This window comes from Maylandia zebra, linkage group LG11, assembly GCF_041146795.1.
Source record: "Maylandia zebra isolate NMK-2024a linkage group LG11, Mzebra_GT3a, whole genome shotgun sequence".
Taxonomy (NCBI): Eukaryota; Metazoa; Chordata; class Actinopteri; order Cichliformes; family Cichlidae; genus Maylandia; species Maylandia zebra.
Window position 1 is genome coordinate 19,788,865 of NC_135177.1, and position 17,189 is coordinate 19,806,053.

A 17,189-nucleotide genomic window follows, 5' to 3' on the forward strand; every position below is an offset into this window, starting at 1 on the left:
ACAACAGTACTTTGTTGAATTAAATATGCGAGTACTGTAAATTAAAATATACAGTTGCCTTTTGACCACCTATTGTGCCTTTTCATGGTTTTTATGAATAGGGATGAATATTGAGTCAATTATCCATTACTGAATTGGTTTATAGGTCTCATCCTTTATCTATTTCGTGTATTGATTCCTGATCTACTGTGAGTAAGCGAGTGTGTGTGTAGTCTTTAAAAACAAGTCGACTGAATGTCTAACCTTATATACAGATTAGTTTCTCTGCTGACTCCAGAAAAGCATGCACAATGATGACCGCTCATATTGCATAGCAAACAGCACAGCTAAGAACTAAACTGGAAGGATACGCTTACCCCAAGAGATACTGTAAGCCTCACTGCCATCTTTGAGTCCTGTAATAATTGTTGCCATGTCTGGCAACAAATAACCTCATCTGCACAACCGACATTCATAAAAAAGTGACATTTTCTCTCAAGGCACATAGAGACTACCATAGCATTGCATGATTTGCTTTTATGTATCCAGGTCACTTGATGAGATTAAAGTTTTAATCTGTTGTGAGTTAGGGTGGAGGCAAATCTCAGTAGGCTTGATAAAAGAGGTAAAAGTAAAGCTGAGAAAAACACTTTGATGTACTCACATTACTAATTTCTATTTCACATTTCCCCTAAATAGGACTCTTGCAGCAGACATGTTTTAAAAGCTATTTGCCCCACTTAAGAAAAACCTCAAAATGCTTAGATGTCAGCTCACCATCAGAGTGCACTGTTACTCCATCAGTGAATGACACAGAAAACACTGTAAGACACACTTGTACTATCTAGCAACATGTCACAGTGCAGCAGTGGCAATAACACAAACAGTTTAAAGTAGTTTCTTTACACACAGCGTTTATTCCATGCAACACAAGTTCAATTCATGGGAGTAAAAGACATCATAGTGGCAGCGTTATGGTAAAGTCAACCTGGATGTAACAGCTCTAGCAGCATGGCAGCCCATCATACCTACAGAAACACATTAAAACATAATAATTAGAAATTGAGTCTCTAGAAAACACATTAAAATATCTGCATAAGGTATCCCTCTTCCTAATCAGACTCAAGTAATATTCAGTCCAATGAAGAATATATAATATACAAGAATATATATATATGGTAGTTTAACAGAGAGATAATGGGGTAAATAAATCTACCTGATATAGCTGGATCCTGGAACACTTTCTGTGCTCTCCCTCACTAGCACATCAGAAAATACAGTATCAGGACTGTCTCGTTTTCCATACCTGTGCATAAAGAAGATATCAGCAATTAAACAATATTTTTTTCCATATAGGGTCAAGATGGACTCAATAATATAGAAGTAGATAACTAACCTCTGTCTTGTTATGAGGTTGATGTAGTGTCTTAGTGCAGAATAATATTTGGCAAGCTCCTCAGGTGGCGCGCCTTGCCGTGGATTGGCAGGTTTGGCTGGGTATGCATTTATGCCAGAGTGAATACAAACCAGCAGGCAGAGAGCCAGAATACTCAGTGACATCACAGCGTTGGAACACGTCCTAGATCACAGGGAAAATTAAGTGAAAATACAGAGTAATAAAAAACAAAAACACAAATCCAGCAACTCACGGCAAAATCAGAAAAAGAGCTCTGCAATAGAGTGACCATGTTCATGTTCATGAAACATAAAGGCAGTCAAATCTGTAAAGACATGCTGACTTTAAATTTAAAAAGCAAGCCTCTCCATCAAATTGTTACAAATAAAGATTTTGCTTACACTTTAGTTCTGCTGTAGTTGCTTTTCCCGCTGTTCAAGGCACGTCTGTCTGATTCCCTACATTGCCCATGTTTTATACAGCTTGTGCCATGTGGGGAGGGGTGTGTGTGTGTGTGTGGGGGGGGGGGAATATCTATGGTTGCATTATTTAAGCTCAAAGTAGCAAAGCAGTGAAACAAAAAATGGCATTATTTCAGAAAAAAAAACTCATAACCTTTGTTTTTTTATAAATGTAAATTAAGTACATCACTAACATGCTACAGAAATTTGTGTTCTACAATAGGACCAATTCATTTGGAACAACCCAAAAGGTCTGCATCATTTTTGTTTACCCTAATGGCTTTGTTTTCTATGTTTAAAAAAAAATAAGGAGATCTAAATAAGCAATAAGAGTACACCTGATTACAGCAAACTTTTCTTTGGTTCACAAAAAGATTTTGAAGTTATCATGGAAAAGTACTGATGAGTGGAGATGAAAGCTAAAAGTTTTATTAATGTAGAAAATCTACTTAAGACCAAAAGCAGCATGGTATGTTTTAATAAAACTGATGATGTGTAACTTAAGATGGCCATGGTTTTCACATTAAGCTGAAAAATGAAAGGATGCCCTAGTGTTTGGAAAAATTATGTTTCACTTCATAGAGAAATGCAAAGGGGGTCTACATCAAAAGCTACTTTTAACTACTACCTTAATCACAAGGGGCTGATACAGCAGGAAGCTCCACATGTTTGATTTGACTTTTTTATTTTATTATTGTTTTTGAAATGCCGGATGCCTTGACTGATGCAGCTCAAAAGAACTTGTGGCTCATCAGGAAACAAAATTAACTCATGAAATTGTGCATTAACCATCTCAAAAATAGGAAAAGCTGCTGGAAATAAAAGAACAGGCATTCGTGCTCCTTGCTATCACACAATTGTGTATTGTGTGCAAATTATACAAGAGCAGCCTAGTCAAAGCCTTTAAACGGTTAGCAGTAATGAACCAAAAGTTCAAAACTCATTAGTATATGTTAAATCCTTTGATTTTATGGCCTTTTAAAACTGCTTCATGTATCTCATCTTTAAGTCCAAATTAAACACTACTGAATACAGGCAGTTGTCTTAAGACAATAACTGCAGCAATTTCGGCCAAACGAGCAAGCATAGCTCTAAATTAAATGGTAAATGGTAAATGGCCTGTATTTGTATAGCGCTTTTCTAGTCCCTAAGGACCCCAAAGCGCTTTACACAACCTGTCATCCACCCATTCACACACTGGTGATGGCAAGCTACAATGTAGCCACAGCCACCCTGGGGCGCACTGACAGAGGCGAGGCTGCCGGACACTGGCGCCACCGGGCCCTCTGACCACCACCAGTAGGCAACAGGTGAAGTGTCTTGCCCAAGGACACAACGACCGAGACTGTCCAAGCCGGGGCTCGAACCGGCAACCTTCCGATTACAAGGCGAACTCCTAACTCTTGAGCCACGATCGCCCCATAAATTACTTGAAATCATACAAGAAAGGGCAGGAAATCACAAAAAACTCCTTAAACTTTCAATTTCAGTTGATAGAGGGCACAAAAAGCTTTCAGCCCCAAAATGATAAGACAACTTTAATGGCAACTATTTTCTTAGAAGGGCACTCAACAAAAACTTGGCAGTAAATCGTTGCTGTTCTGTGGCAGTCATATGAGCGCTGCACTCCAAAGCAACAGCACAAGTCCTTGCTGGTAACGTCGGCTAAACACAAACAAAAAACTTTTTCTGGCTCATATTACAGGCAAAATATTCAGATGCTGTAAAAGAAAATGACATTGTTATTCATAGAAAGCATTTACATGTTAATACTGCGATTTTCATGGCACTGAGTATCACTGCCAAGTGATCAGGTTCACTGTTAGTATGAATCTGTCAGGAAAAATGCTCCAAAACAACACTATGCTGATCAGATCAGTCAAACTTGGCATGCTTGGAGCAGACACCAACTGACTGCTGTGGCAGGAGCTGCCAACCAGGCATCAATCATGTACTTCATTGTCATCACCGGACACAGGCGTTGGGGTACAAGAAGCTCAAAACTATTTATTTACTTTTTACAAATACTCCCAGAATCTTTGCAAGCACATTTGCACTTGATGCTGAACACCCTTTACGGACTGATTTAAATAGTTTGTGACATCAGGTATTGTGATGACAAATGAGGGCCAGGTGGATAAAGCACAGAGTCCTTCAAGTGCCATTTCTGATAAAATTGATGTGCTCTCTTGTAATGCTCCTCACAAACGTTATCTACAAAGAGAGAGCCCACCTGCAGGACTATCAGAAGGCCTAAATACATACATTTACTCGTACTAAAATATCAAAAGCCTGACACCCAGATGGACTTCTAGTTGAGGATTAAAGCTAAAACTTTCAGTAGGAATTCTGGAAGATAAATTATTTATTTTAGCCAGTTGCACTGGATAGTAATGACCACCTACTAAATAATATACTCCTTTCTTTATACAGAAACCTAATGCTACACAAAGACCATGATAGAATTTAATTGCATATGCACTTTGGTAATGTATGTGAAAGTAAGCCGACTGTGAGCTTTGTATAGCAATGAGTCATGCAAGACATAAACTCTGCTACTATTTACTAATTAACCTCCCTTTCTTCATAATCTCCTCCATCGTAGCACCTGGTCCCTAATGGGGAGAAAACAGTGGGTGAAACAGCTGTATAGATAATGAGAACATTATCCACTCAAAATTTGAGTGGAACAAAAAAGGATTTTTCAAACTGCAATTTTCCCCCAGAGCCTTTAAAAAAAAAAAAAAATAGAAATAAGCTAGTTTAAAAAAATAAATTACTATATTACAATAAAGACAAATAATATTAAAAATAATTACTTGATAGTCTTATTTTTTAATTTAAACTACTGAATAAGTAAGTGTGATCAACAAAGTCTAACTTTCATCTCAGTGGGTTTATATTGGGAGTGTACTGGAAACCAGAGACTATGTTGCATGAAGATGTCCAAATTCACTGCTTCCCCATCTGTTTTTAAACATTAGTCTGACTCATTCTTCATTTTCCATTCATGTGCAAGCAGCACGACCACAAGTTAAAAGCATTCAAACACCAGGTCCAGTCGGCTCTGTGCAGGCATCTCCTGCCTCATTACATTTTCACATTTAGCTAATGTCCTGACAATAAGTCAATGAAGCGTAATGCTTGCATGCAAGAAAGTTATGGGGATATAGTGCGAGTTGTATCAGTGTTTGTGTATGTTTTGGCTTAGTTTCTACCCTCAGGCTCCGTATTCTTTAAATGTCAAAAAGGTCCAAAAATCTATTTATCAGTCTGTTTTTTAATGTGATATTGATGTCAGAAACCATGAAAAAAGACAAAAACTCTTAATCTGTCCATGTCCTAATCAACCTAGGTGTTGGATACACTTACTTTTGAGTCTTTTATTGTCTTATTATCTTGTAAGTGCTGAGTGAATGCGTGTAACGAATAATGGCCTGGGCAACAATTTTTTTCCGAAACAAAGCACTCAGATGGATTTGGCTGAAAACATCATCTTAAATGACTTGTTTTAGTGACTCTATATTCTTCTTTCTCTTATTTATTTATTCTTGCTTGAATTTTGCAGAAAATGTGTTTCTGAGACTTGAATATATTTTAAATACAGACTATTTTTTAAATTATACCTGCAAATGTGAATACTGCTTTGCTGCTGTCAGGTTTAAATATTAAAAGGCTCTTGCTCTTCAGACACAGTTGCAGGTGCTTGTGAATAAGTATATTCACACCTGGGGAGACTGAATCAACACTGAACCTATGCATTTCGTCTGCTCGACAGCAACGTCTGCCTCTTCTTTGTCCTCACCTCGACACCATATTAATCATCAATCAACACGTCTGAAATGTAAGAAAAAATAATTTACTTCAACAATCTAAACAGGATAAAACATACATTTTATCTGCAAACTCATGAGTCATTTTAGCATTTTACAAACACCATATCACCGTACCAGTGATGTCAAACAGTACGAAAAATTAACAGAATCATTAGAGGTTGTCAATTTTAAACACAAAAGGTGTTGGGTTTCTGGATTATTTATCTAAAGAAAAATACTGAAGGCTGACCAGTATACAAGTATACATTAGCCTATCACAGATAAATCACTATCATTGTAAATGCTGGGATGACCCCTGCAGAAAAATGATGTGATGGCTCAGTAACATGCTTTCTATATCTGCAAATTTGCAAGAGCCTATGTCCGAGTGGTGTGTATGTCATAACAAAGTGTAAGGCACCGTGCATAAGTCTACACAATTTGTTGTTTCTGCATATTTGATGTTATAGCATCGTACTTTCTATTGTCCATACTTCGTTGGACAAGTTATGTGATGCCACAATTTCTAAATAGCCAAAAGCATGTATTTTTTTTTTTTCTTTATGTTCCATTAAAGACTTCAGATAGTAGCTCATCTGGCAAAATGCAACCTTGAGAACAATTTGGAGTATATTTTCATTGTGTGCAAGTTTTATTAAAACCTGCCCAGTAGTAGATGGAGTAACAATTCTTGTGAACTGCAGACAGATGGATGTCTTGCCATGGGATATTATGCTCATTAGATGAGATATAATGTAGATAGTACAGTTAATATATCTGAGATCAGTATATACTGGTAAGTTGGGCTTCAGCATTTCTGTCACTTAAAGTACTTTTGGAAATCCAACAGATTTGGTTTTGACTGTAAAGAATGTATCCAAAACTCAAAGTAGTTCAGTCTGGGCACATCTTATTATTTAGCCTTAGATGTTTTCACTTTGTAACTTCAACATCAAATATGAAATCCTCTGGGAGTGTTTCAGTTGGGATACTCTTCAGCTGCTCATCGTAGCTGCGGAGAGTCCAAAGTTTTTCGAGTTCATACACTTCTCTAGTCTCTGGCAGCATGAAATGAACAACCATATTACCTGAGACACAGAAAAACAAATACTTGTAACTTTTATAGATGGTTAATTTAGTGGATAGGAATTGTTAAACAAATAATAAGGATATACATACCAAAGTCAATACACATCCAATCTTCTGCATCTTTCCCTTCAATCTTGACATTTGGATCTTCATCTTTCTTCAGAAACTTGTACTGAAGTAAAAGCACCCTTTGTATGAGTTTAAAGAACAAATATATTTAGCATGTAACAAAGAATAAACAGAGGTAAGTTACCACTTTAATGGCATAAAGTGCCATTGCGCGCAAGTGCCTTGGTGACACACCGCTGACGACAATGAAGTACTCAGCGTATTTGATTTGCTCTGGTACTTTAATCACACAGAGGTCTACTGCATTTTCCTGACGCAGAAGAGACACCAGCACATCAAGACTGAAAGTCTCCAAGGATCCTTGACAAAAAGAAAAGAAAATGGTAAAGCAGTACGAGCATGTAAGCAGCACAGGGGTCCTACTTTCTTTGAGTCACTGCAAGGCAGTTTGGAAAAAGACATTTTACAGAAACATACTGGTACTTTGAACATGAGTCACCCACAATGAAATGACAAAACTGCATTCATCCATGTAACTAAGAAGTATTTTCTAGTAATTTTATACAGAGTTGGTCCTGGTGAGAACGTTTACACAGGTGTTGATTGAAATCATTGAATAAAAAGAAATGAGATATAATCAAAGGTTGTTTATTTGATATACAACCCTCCAAATTATGATCTAGCACATTTGCATGTCCTTTAATACCAATTTTTTTAAGTGTTACATGTGTAATTCTATACTTCTGTGACTAATTATTTTTCTTCATTACTTCCTCTTGTCAATATGTGAAGGTGTGGACTTTGCCAGACAAATTCTGCAGTGTCTGTAACATTACACAACCTGAGTAATACATCAGCAAATATAAACATTACATTACTTTTTTATTTATAAATTCTGCATATCCTGTGGACATGATCAACAGGCTGCAGTTTTGTGCAGCCTGTTGCATGCTGTAGTGTCCATAACAGTAAATGACACACATCTGATGCTTATTTGGCTTAAATGAAAAACAACAGCATAAATGACAAAAAGTTTTATATTTAATGCGCAATCATGTCAGATTTAAAAATATTTAATATTTTTATTAGAGTTTAATTGTTTTTAATGAAACTGCACACACTTGATGTGAACCATCTAAACCGTATGAATCATCTTTTTAAGTATCCCAACTGTCTATTTTCCTTTGTTTTATCTGTAAGTAGTAGATATTTACATTCTTTCATCCTTCATGAAATCCCAGTGTTTACTATTACCTGCCAATTAATTACTGGCACAAATAATAAGCATATTAAGCAAGAATTTAGGCATCTGCCGTCATATTGGCAGTTTTGTCAGAAATAAGAAGCAGGACTTTGTTTTTGCAACCTGAAGATGCACCATAAAAACTTTTCAGGTATCACACTTTCAAGACCAAATGTCGCGTAACCGTGAAACGTCAAGAAATTCAATTATATTACACATGATAAAGCAAGTAAGCGACTGCTCTTGAAACCTCTATCACGCTCTAAGTACTTACTGCGACTTAAGGAGCTGTTTTCGCTGCTATTATCGTCCAGTTCATGTGAATCATCTTCAATCACGCCATTACTCTCTGAATTTCGGCTCTCTTCGCTTTCCGAATAACATCTTTTTATGTCAAAGTGCCCGGTGAAGGACGCTGTGTGATGCGAGTGTTGACATGAGGTCAGATTTGCTGTAAAATGTTGAGGCACAGACAGGCTAATGCACCGAGCTTTGGAGATTGAACAAATGCTTCCAAAAGCCTCTGTTGGCTTTAGTAAAACACTACTTCTCAACACCGAGGACAGCACTTTCCGCGAGTGACAGAGTAAATTCATGGTCTTCACCTGCATAACATTACAGTATTACGGAAACAGCTATCCACGAGTTTACAGCGCTAAAAACAGGAAGTGTTTCATGTCCTCGGTTTTGATTGGCTTTTAATGCATTTTTGTTGGCTTTAAGGTCGTGATTGTGGGGGGGAAAATATAGAGCTCCCCCTATCGGTAGCGAAAGCTACCGAAACTTCAGGCTGTGGATTTTCTTTGTACTCTGATTTCCACATGTAAGGTTAGTCCATTGCCCTGTGATTTACTTTGACTTGACTGATGAACCCACTTTAAACATGTGAAACATGTTTGGAAATTACATTTTAATGATGTAATTAATTTGCACATGCACACACAGGTGTTAAGTGAAGGCCTGTGAGAGCACGATTGAGTCTGGGATTTTTTTTTTGTTTGTTTGTTTTGTTTTTTTATGTACTTGACCTCAGGTCAGCAGGTAGCTTGTTCCAAAGAATGGGACTACTGTAATTGAAAGCACTTTCAGCACACTTGGATCTAATTCTGGGACTAGTTACAAGATCTACATCTGATGACCCGACCGCAATATAAACTATAAGAGGGATTTTAAAGGTAATTCTGTATTGAACTGGAGCCAATGGAGTGACTCCAACACTTGGATATGCTCAAGTTTCCAAATGAAACAAACAAGATGTGCTTTAACTGCAGGCTGTCAGCTTTTATTTGAGGCTATTTACATCCAAATCAGGTGAACAGTGTAGGAATTACAACAGTTTCCATATGTGCCTCCCACTTGTTAAGGGACCAAAAGTAATGGGATAGAATAAGAACCATAAATCAAACTTTCACTTTTTAATACTTGGTTGCAAATCCTTTGCAGTCAATCACAGCCTGAAGTCTGGAACACAGACATCACTAGACGCTGGGTTTCATCCCTGGCGATGCTCTGCCAGGCCTCTACTGCAACAGTCTTCAGTTCCTGCTTGTTCTTGGGGCATTTTCCCTTCAGTTTCATCTTCAGCAAGTGAAAGACATGCTCAATCAGATTCAGGTCAGGTGATTGACTTAGCTATTGCAAAAAAAAGTCCACTTCTTTCCCTTCAAAAACTCTTTGGTTGCTTTTGCAGTATGCTTTGGGTCATTGTCCATCTGCACTGTGAAGTGCTGTCCAGTGACTTCAGAATTCATCGTGCAGCTTTTGTCAGCAGTCACATCACCAATAAACACAAGAGAACCAGTTCCACTGGCAGGCATACATGCCTACGCATGACACTTCCACCACCATGCTTCACTGATAAGGTGCTTAGGATCATGAGCAGTTCCTTTCCTTCTCCATACTCTTCTCTTCCCATCACTCTGGTACAAGTTGATCTTGGTCTCATCTGTCCACAGGATGTTGTTCCAGAACTGTAAAGGCTTTTTTTAGACATCGTTTGGCAAACTCTAATCTGGCCTTCCTGTTTTTGGGGCTCACCAATGGTTTACATCTTGTGGTGAACCCTCTGTATTCACACTGGTGGAGTCTTCTCTTGATTGTTGACTTTGACACACATACACCTACCTCATGGAGAGTGTTCTTGATCTGGCCAACTGTTGTGAAGGGTGTTTTCTTCACCAGGGGAAGGACTCTTCGGTCATCCACCACAGTTGTTTTCCGTGGTCTTCCTAGTCTTTTGGTGTTGCTGAGCTCACCGGCGTGTTCCTTCTTTTTGAAAATGTTCCAAACAGTTGTTTTGGCCACGCCTAATGTTTTTGCTATCTCTCTGATGGGTTTGTTTTGTTTTTTCAGCCTAATTATCGCTTGCTTCACTGATAGTGACAGCTCTTTGGATATCATCTTGACAGTTGACAACAGGTTCCAAATGCAAATAGCACACTTGAAATGAACTCTGGACCTTTTATCTGCTCATTGTAATTGGGATAATGAGCGAATAACACACCTGGCCATGGAACAGCTGAGAAGCCAATAGTCCCATTACTTTTGGTCCCTTAACAAGTGGGAGGCACATATGCAAGCTGTTGTAATTCCTACACCGTTCACCTGATTTGGATATAAATACCCTCAAATAAAAGCTGACAGTCTGCAGTTAAAGCACATATTGTTTGTTTCATTTGGAATCCATTGTGGTTGTGTATAGAGCCAAAAATGTTAGAATTGTGTCGATGTCCCAATATTTATGGACCTGACTGTATGCATAAGGACTCTGCCTGTTGCTTTCTGAATAAGCTGAAGTTGTCCCACTGATGCAAATTGAGCATTCAAATAGTCTAACCTGCGTGATATGAATGCATGGACCAATTTCTCACAGTCAGGTTGAGGTAAAACATTCCTCATTTTGAATATGCACTTTAAAGTAATAGAAAGCCCATCTAGTGAACAAACCAGTTATCAAACCAGACTTGCTCATTGTGTTTCCGAGAAATGAATGATAAATATGAACAAATGTTCTCTGACCTTTTTGAGCAACAACAAATATTTGCCTCGTCTCTGTTCAGTTCTAAAATAATGTTGAAAATGATGACAGCAGATACTATGATCATTTATTGCTCCATTAATTTGCAAACAAGGGTTAGATCATTGGAGGAAAATGATGACTACAACTGTGTATCATCTGAATAGGATATTTTATGCTGGAACATGTAAAAGCTAAAGAGTAATAGTCCAAGAACAGACAACTGAGGAACCCCTGATTTAATTTGTTACATTTGTCCAGATCTAAAAACCACTAACTGAAGCATATACACTTCCTTCTTTAAGATATGATGAAAACCTGACCCATTAAACCAGCTGACCCATTCGGGGAATGGACACAGGAACTCTGGGGATGTCTTGTGATGTTTGGCTGTTCCTTTATATCCAGTGGACATGCAATTGCATTTAGATCTGCAGACTTTGCAGGTGGGATCAACAGCTTGGTCTATTCTTCTGAGCAAGTCTCAAATGAAGTGTATTGTCCTGCCCCGCCGTCTGGAGGTGCCTTTGAAGTGAATGTGAGCATCACTGTTTTGGTGAGTGGTGTGCGTCACAATCACATCCACATGAATGCCAGGACTCAAGGTTTTCCAGAAGAACATCTAATTGTACATATCAATTCACCTGCCATATTTTATTGTTGCATCTCATCAAATGTTGCAGCTCTTAAATTGGAGTTGAGGTTATATTCATTATTTCCTTAATTTCAAGTTCAAGTTCAGTTTCCAGCAACATTTAAATCACTCTGGCTTTTTATTTCGTATTTACTTTCTTCAAAGCCTCTGCTACTTTGATGAACTGTAAGACTGGCATGGTTGTGTATATAAGAAAACAAAACTGCTACTTACTAATGAACTGTTTGTTGAAACTTTTGTTCATTATAATCATAATTGTGTGCTGTCAACATTTTGTCTAGCAGCTGGATGACAGTCACAACAGTACTATTGTCTGCTGTGTCAGAAGGACAAGTAAAAAAATGCACCTCTTAAATGTTGTCAGAAAGAAAGGTATAAAATTCATTATTTGCATTTATTTTGGTAGGAAGCTATGACAGGAGAATGCTACTGTTTTATAAAATCAACACCTCTGGCCTGAACAACCCCTGATATATAAAATGCATCGATTATAAAACCTTTATGCTATAAAAATGTATAAAGTTCACCTGAGGTATAATCTCCTTGGTCATTAAAATTACAAATTCAAGTATATAGTCAAAACACTCTTGTACCTGTACAGAGTAAAGCAGTGCACTTTTTTTGTGCATTTGTACTGTTGTTTGAATGAGTCCTCATTCATCAGCAGAGTCTGAGTCCATAACCACATTCAGTTTGAGTCCCACAGGAATATGGTCCGTAAGCCCAGCCAGCTGAGTTATAAAGGTCACCTCTTCAATTTCCTAAATGGAAAAAAAGATTTTATGCATTTTCTAATGATAAATTATTCTTCTAAATGAGGAGGCTGTCAGTAGTTCTGCAATTTGCAAATATTTTCTGAATGATCTACAGATATAAACATTTCAAACACAAATGAGCAAATGAAAAGACTGGGGACTGAACACAGGGAAATAAGAGAGGCACATACTGTTCGGCACTGCTTCGAAATGGAGCTTTCGCGGTACAGGATATAGTCGATCCGTCGTCCGATCCACGGCTGGTCAGTTTCAGGGTACACCAACGGAAAGTCCGCCTTAGGTACAGGAGGAGCGATAAACCTCTTTCTCAGATCCTCACTCTCCAAAGTCCTACAAGAGCATGAAAAAGACAGGGCAGGTTGCTGTAACCATAAACAGTGTGTAAGGATTTCTTATCAGAAATTTAGTTTTCCTGAAAACAACAAAAGTGGCAAAAGTACCTCTGTAGATTTTCTGGGGTGTTTACATCTTCTTCATACAATGTGGGCTGTTCCAGCAGAGTACCTTCAAAAACAAACCATAAAAATTCTCTAATCTTTGTTGAAATTTGTCATATAGTCAAACTATGAAGTGCTACAGGGAATAAATAGTACAAACCGGTGACCCAGGGCTTCTCCTTTCCAGGTCCGGCCCTGCAAGGGTCTTTGTATTCCTCAAAAACAGAGTGACTCTGTTCCTGACGATCATCTAGATGAATACATTTTAAAAACTGGTTAAAAACACAATATTAACAAAAAGGAAAAATATTAACAGAATAAAGTCTTGCATGAGACAGCAACACACCAGGTGAGCAGTTGTCAAAGTTGAAATCTCCACAGAGTACATCAAAAACAACATCCTCATCAGGTTGTTTGTTGGCAGCTTGAAATTCCGCGATCCACTTAGTTACCATTTCTAACTGGATACAACGAATTTCCCCTTCACCTGAAATAGGATTACACAGAGGGTCTCCTAAACACAACTTAAAATAAAAAAATAAAAAAATTTAAATATGAAAAGATTTTATAATTTGTTTAATTAAGCCAAATCAGAAATTGGGACCTACCCTCTGGTGCATGAAGGTGTGTGCAGTTAAAATAGCCAACCACTCTCTTCTGTTTCTGGTTCTTCCCAATAAGCACCTAGAAATTAAAACAAAAACAAAAAAAAACAATCATGGCATCATATTTTCTGTTTATTCAAACTGATACAAAAGCCCAAGTATTAATTCTATTTTACATAAAAGCAACAAAGTCCAATGAAATCAACACTCAATACCTCACTAAAAATGTCTGTAACTTCATAAGATGACCCTCCTTATTATGCATGCATCCACTACTTTATATCACATATTTCCACATCATAAAGTTAACTAATGGACCTAAACTGACTTCTAAACTTTTTGAGGTGTCACGAATTTTGCTCACAGTTTCAGTTCTTTATCTCAGATCAGCTAAGCTCTGATGAAATTTCCACTTCCTGTCCATAAATATGAAAGCATACTTCTAAAATGAAACGTTGAACACAATTTATCCCTATACGATGACGTGCAAGCATCCAAAACTAGCAGATCTGAAGATTTCAAAACAAAAACAAAAAAAAAAAAAGGGAAAAAAAGAAAAGACAGATTAAAGAGGGGGACGTTAAGCAATGCACCTTAACAGAAAGCAGACCCTTGGCAGCCAGTGCATCCTCTCCTCGGCTGTTTGGAAAGCAGTGGTACTGGGCCTCGAGGACAGGGAATCGGCTGGCGAGGAAGAGCCCACTGTTGAAGAACTTAAAAGAAGAACATCTGCATGGTGGCTGGCATGCATACACACCTATATCATACAGTATGTGTCCAAATTCAAGCTTCAATATATTGGTGAGCTTCCGTGCAGCCCTCTTATCAAACACTTCTTCAAGGCACAGTATGTCGACGTTGGCTGGAAACAGTGGCGATATCTCCCAGGGTACATCACTCTGCTGGCGGAGTCCCTGAGAGCTCAAAGCTCGGGGATTTTGCTGACTTGATTGGTCCTGTTGGTTAGAGTTACGGTTGGAATTGAGGAGGGGAAAGGTGGACTCATTCAAAGGCTCTTCTGTATCATCAGTGGGTACACAATCTATGTTAGAATTTAGATTTAGATCATGCATTTCAGCTGGGTCAGGATGTTGACTTACTGTAGCCCCGTATGTAGGTGAGTTCACTGTGGGAAGAATGCTGCTGGAGGGGCTGAGAGTACCACAGCTGCTGGGGGAATCAACTAATATCCGGATATTAGGGCGAGATATGCCCTGCACAATGCATTGGCCAATAGCAGTTGCCCTACGTTGAGTGTTAGCCAAGTTGTTAAAGCGAGCCAGGCTGTCAGGCAGCAGACAAAGGTTGGCTGAAGCAAAGACAAATGACGCCTTACCAGTCAGCTCAAAGCCCTTGTTTGTTGCCTTCTCTGGTAAGGATGGTATCTCTCTGTGGTAGCTAAATGGCCTGCGGCAGGCCTGAAGAGGTGCCCAAAGCAGAAAGCCAAGAAAAGCCAAAGGGGCAGTAGCGAGAAAAAGAATAAAGAAGGTAATGGAGCCAAAAAAGACCTCGAGGGGGCGAAGATAGCATTCCTGTTCCAGCCGCTGACTTTGCTCCAGAGTGGTGGACTTGCACACAGCAATGAGGCGATCAAGAAACCAGAAACATGGCACGATAAAAGCCCATCCCACAGCATGGATGCCTGCAACAAAGCCATTAGGAAAGGCAGAAGCCTGCAGGGCCATGTTGATTTACAGTCTCTAAACAACAATCAACAACGTCAGAGCTTCTCGGCCTGGCCTCATTCCTGTGCAGCGTCTCCTCTTCATGGGATCCACTGGACACTGAAACAAGAAAAAAAGAAATAATCGTTCTCATGGAATAACCTGCTTTACGACTTCATGCCCGTACATGCATTTCTGGAAAGCATGAAGCAACTGGCATCTGCACAGAACTGAAGGCAGTATAATCAAATGCACAGGAAACAACAGACAGCTTACTCATTGTTTACGCAATGCATAATGATTGCTTTTAAAAGAAGAGAAAAAAAAACATGCTTGAAACAGCCTTGACATTATCCAGCTGTCACCATCTGTAGAGTTTTTATTTAACTAAAGGCAGAGTAAGGCTTCAGTGAAAATTTGCCTTGAGCACCACACCTTTGTGTCTTTACAGATCTAACACACCATCTAAGGCCCATGAGTTTATGTAAAGTAAAACAGTACAAATGTTTATCTTGTTCAAACCTTGTACTGCTGCTTTTTGTCGTTTGAAAAGCACATACATACAATTATATCGATCCAAGGCGAGCATATTCTCTATCAGGGCGTTAACTGTAGCAATATGAACTGGTGATGCATTTAATTCACAGTGAAAATCCAGATCATACTACAAACACTGCTTAACAATGGACCCCCAGGGTGGTGCGTTCAAAGGTTGAGGACCATTTCTGACTTTCGATTAACATTCCTAACTATTAAAAAAAATCACGGAATAAAACTAGGTTACACAAACACAGGCTAACGTAACTTAAATCATCATCTAGCCTCTTAATCAGCAAGAGATCTCTGTGCCACTGCTCGCAACATACTTGTACAGGTAAATGTAGCTGAATAACACGTTCTCTCTTCATCGGCCATCTGCAAGTAAGCTTAAGCTAACCGTTTCACTTCTCAAATTCATACTTTTGAATTCCCACAATCTTTTTCTCAGTAAATGCTAACACTTCTCTTTACATGTCGTTTATCATTATACACCCTTGATGTTAAAACACCAGCTAACGTGGAAGTCACACGTCTACTTACCTTAGCATGTAAACTGGCACAGTCCGTCTGATGAACCCACACAACGAGCAGTCGGTTGAAATGTTTATTTCATTTCTTTGTATTGTTCGCACATGCTCGGTAGAAAACACGTACGGTCTAGCTTGAAAGCAGATAATAACATTAGTAAAGCAGTCCTTTTGAACATACATAAAACCATATTGCTCTTATTGCTCGGTGTGTGTCACGTTATTAAGCCACACCCCTACAGAGTTGTCATGGTGTCTGCCCCGTATGGCACGTGACCTCACCTGGGGCGACCTACAGCATCAGCTGCTGTTGTTCGCCAAATGAAAAACTCCATTGAATTTGATATTTCTAAGTCACTGTGCTGTTTATTTTCCATACATGTGTTTTTTTCTTGAATTGTTTTAAGTATATTTACTTATTGTTAGTGACGTAAATATGACTTAACGTAACAAATGAAACTTTCCGATAATAAAAGTAAAATTATAAAGTCCTACTTGACGACAAACTAAACTACATACTGCGGAGCCAGCAACTGTCCTGCTTCAATTTCAGTTTTTAAAAATGCATAGCATATACAGTACTGTGCAAAAGTCTTGTGTCAACCCTAACGTAACTTTTAGATACTGTTCATCTGCTGTAGATAGATTTTAGACTCCCTTCTCCCTTTGTCCTAAACTTATCCAATTTCCTCTTATTTATTCATTCATTTATGTATTTATTAGGGACGAACTGCACAACATGGTAACAACAGCTCTTTGTAAATCACCTTTTAGGTGCAGAAACACTATTTTATGTCAAACTGTGTCGTCTCACGTGGTTTAACAGACAAGCAAACAAACAAATTCGTCTGACTTAATCAGGCTGAGGAAGCAGCCAATGTGCAAAGAAAAACTTTGATAGATCCTCAGAAATCCCG

At 38.5% G+C, this 17,189-nt stretch overlaps 3 protein-coding genes across 6 annotated transcripts; all 3 read right to left on the reverse strand.

Moving 5' to 3' along the window:
* Positions 1–84: 84 nt before the first annotated feature.
* On the reverse strand, positions 85–1,799 carry LOC106676123 (peptide YY-like). The gene is made up of 4 exons (XM_023154499.3): positions 1,777–1,799; positions 1,376–1,558; positions 1,196–1,285; positions 85–1,007 (listed from the first exon to the last, which is right to left on the reverse strand). The coding sequence occupies exons 2-4, from the start codon at positions 1,537–1,539 to the stop codon at positions 983–985; spliced, it is 279 nt and encodes a 92-aa protein (XP_023010267.1). The 5' UTR covers positions 1,540–1,558; positions 1,777–1,799; the 3' UTR covers positions 85–982.
* Positions 1,800–2,797: 998 nt separating this feature from the next.
* On the reverse strand, positions 2,798–8,881 carry malsu1 (mitochondrial assembly of ribosomal large subunit 1). 3 transcript variants are annotated; one of them, XR_013100822.1, is made up of 5 exons: positions 8,327–8,881; positions 6,994–7,169; positions 6,831–6,912; positions 5,565–6,739; positions 2,798–4,451 (listed from the first exon to the last, which is right to left on the reverse strand). XR_013100822.1 is itself a non-coding variant. In XM_004541465.6 (4 exons), exons 1-4 carry the CDS (start codon positions 8,661–8,663, stop codon positions 6,585–6,587), a joined length of 750 nt encoding a protein of 249 aa, XP_004541522.1. In that variant the 5' UTR covers positions 8,664–8,881; the 3' UTR covers positions 2,798–6,584. The 3 variants fall into 3 exon arrangements, 1 of the variants encoding a protein (XP_004541522.1); XR_013100821.1 differs by having other exon boundaries at positions 5,463–6,739; XM_004541465.6 differs by having other exon boundaries at positions 2,798–6,739.
* Positions 8,882–11,134: 2,253 nt separating this feature from the next.
* smpd5 (sphingomyelin phosphodiesterase 5) lies at positions 11,135–16,514 on the reverse strand. 2 transcript variants are annotated; one of them, XM_004541463.6, is made up of 9 exons: positions 16,286–16,512; positions 14,642–15,325; positions 14,135–14,497; positions 13,545–13,620; positions 13,283–13,423; positions 13,097–13,186; positions 12,940–13,003; positions 12,670–12,829; positions 11,135–12,484 (listed from the first exon to the last, which is right to left on the reverse strand). In XM_004541463.6, exons 2-9 carry the CDS (start codon positions 15,224–15,226, stop codon positions 12,377–12,379), a joined length of 1,587 nt encoding a protein of 528 aa, XP_004541520.1. In that variant the 5' UTR covers positions 15,227–15,325; positions 16,286–16,512; the 3' UTR covers positions 11,135–12,376. The 2 variants fall into 2 exon arrangements, with proteins under 2 accessions (XP_004541520.1, XP_014267544.1); XM_014412058.4 differs by having other exon boundaries at positions 14,135–15,325; positions 16,286–16,514.
* Between the last annotated feature and the right edge of the window lie 675 nt (positions 16,515–17,189).

Coding starts and splice junctions, on each gene's coding strand:
- malsu1 (XM_004541465.6), bottom strand. CDS start 8,663: ATGCAGGTGAAGACCATGAATTTACTCTGTCACTCGCGGAAAGTGCTG. Junction 7,170..8,326: donor AAACAGCTCCTTAAGTCGCA/GTAAGTACTTAG, acceptor CTTTTTGTCAAG/GATCCTTGGAGACTTTCAGT. Junction 6,740..6,830: donor TTGGATGTGTATTGACTTTG/GTATGTATATCC, acceptor TCTGTGTCTCAG/GTAATATGGTTGTTCATTTC.
- smpd5 (XM_014412058.4), bottom strand. CDS start 15,226: ATGGCCCTGCAGGCTTCTGCCTTTCCTAATGGCTTTGTTGCAGGCATC. Junction 13,621..14,134: donor AGGGTCTGCTTTCTGTTAAG/GTGCATTGCTTA, acceptor TTTAATTTCTAG/GTGCTTATTGGGAAGAACCA. Junction 13,424..13,544: donor ACACCTTCATGCACCAGAGG/GTAGGTCCCAAT, acceptor ATCCTATTTCAG/GTGAAGGGGAAATTCGTTGT.
- LOC106676123 (XM_023154499.3), bottom strand. CDS start 1,539: ATGTCACTGAGTATTCTGGCTCTCTGCCTGCTGGTTTGTATTCACTCT. Junction 1,286..1,375: donor AACCTCATAACAAGACAGAG/GTTAGTTATCTA, acceptor CTTTATGCACAG/GTATGGAAAACGAGACAGTC. Junction 1,008..1,195: donor CCAGGATCCAGCTATATCAG/GTAGATTTATTT, acceptor GTGTTTCTGTAG/GTATGATGGGCTGCCATGCT.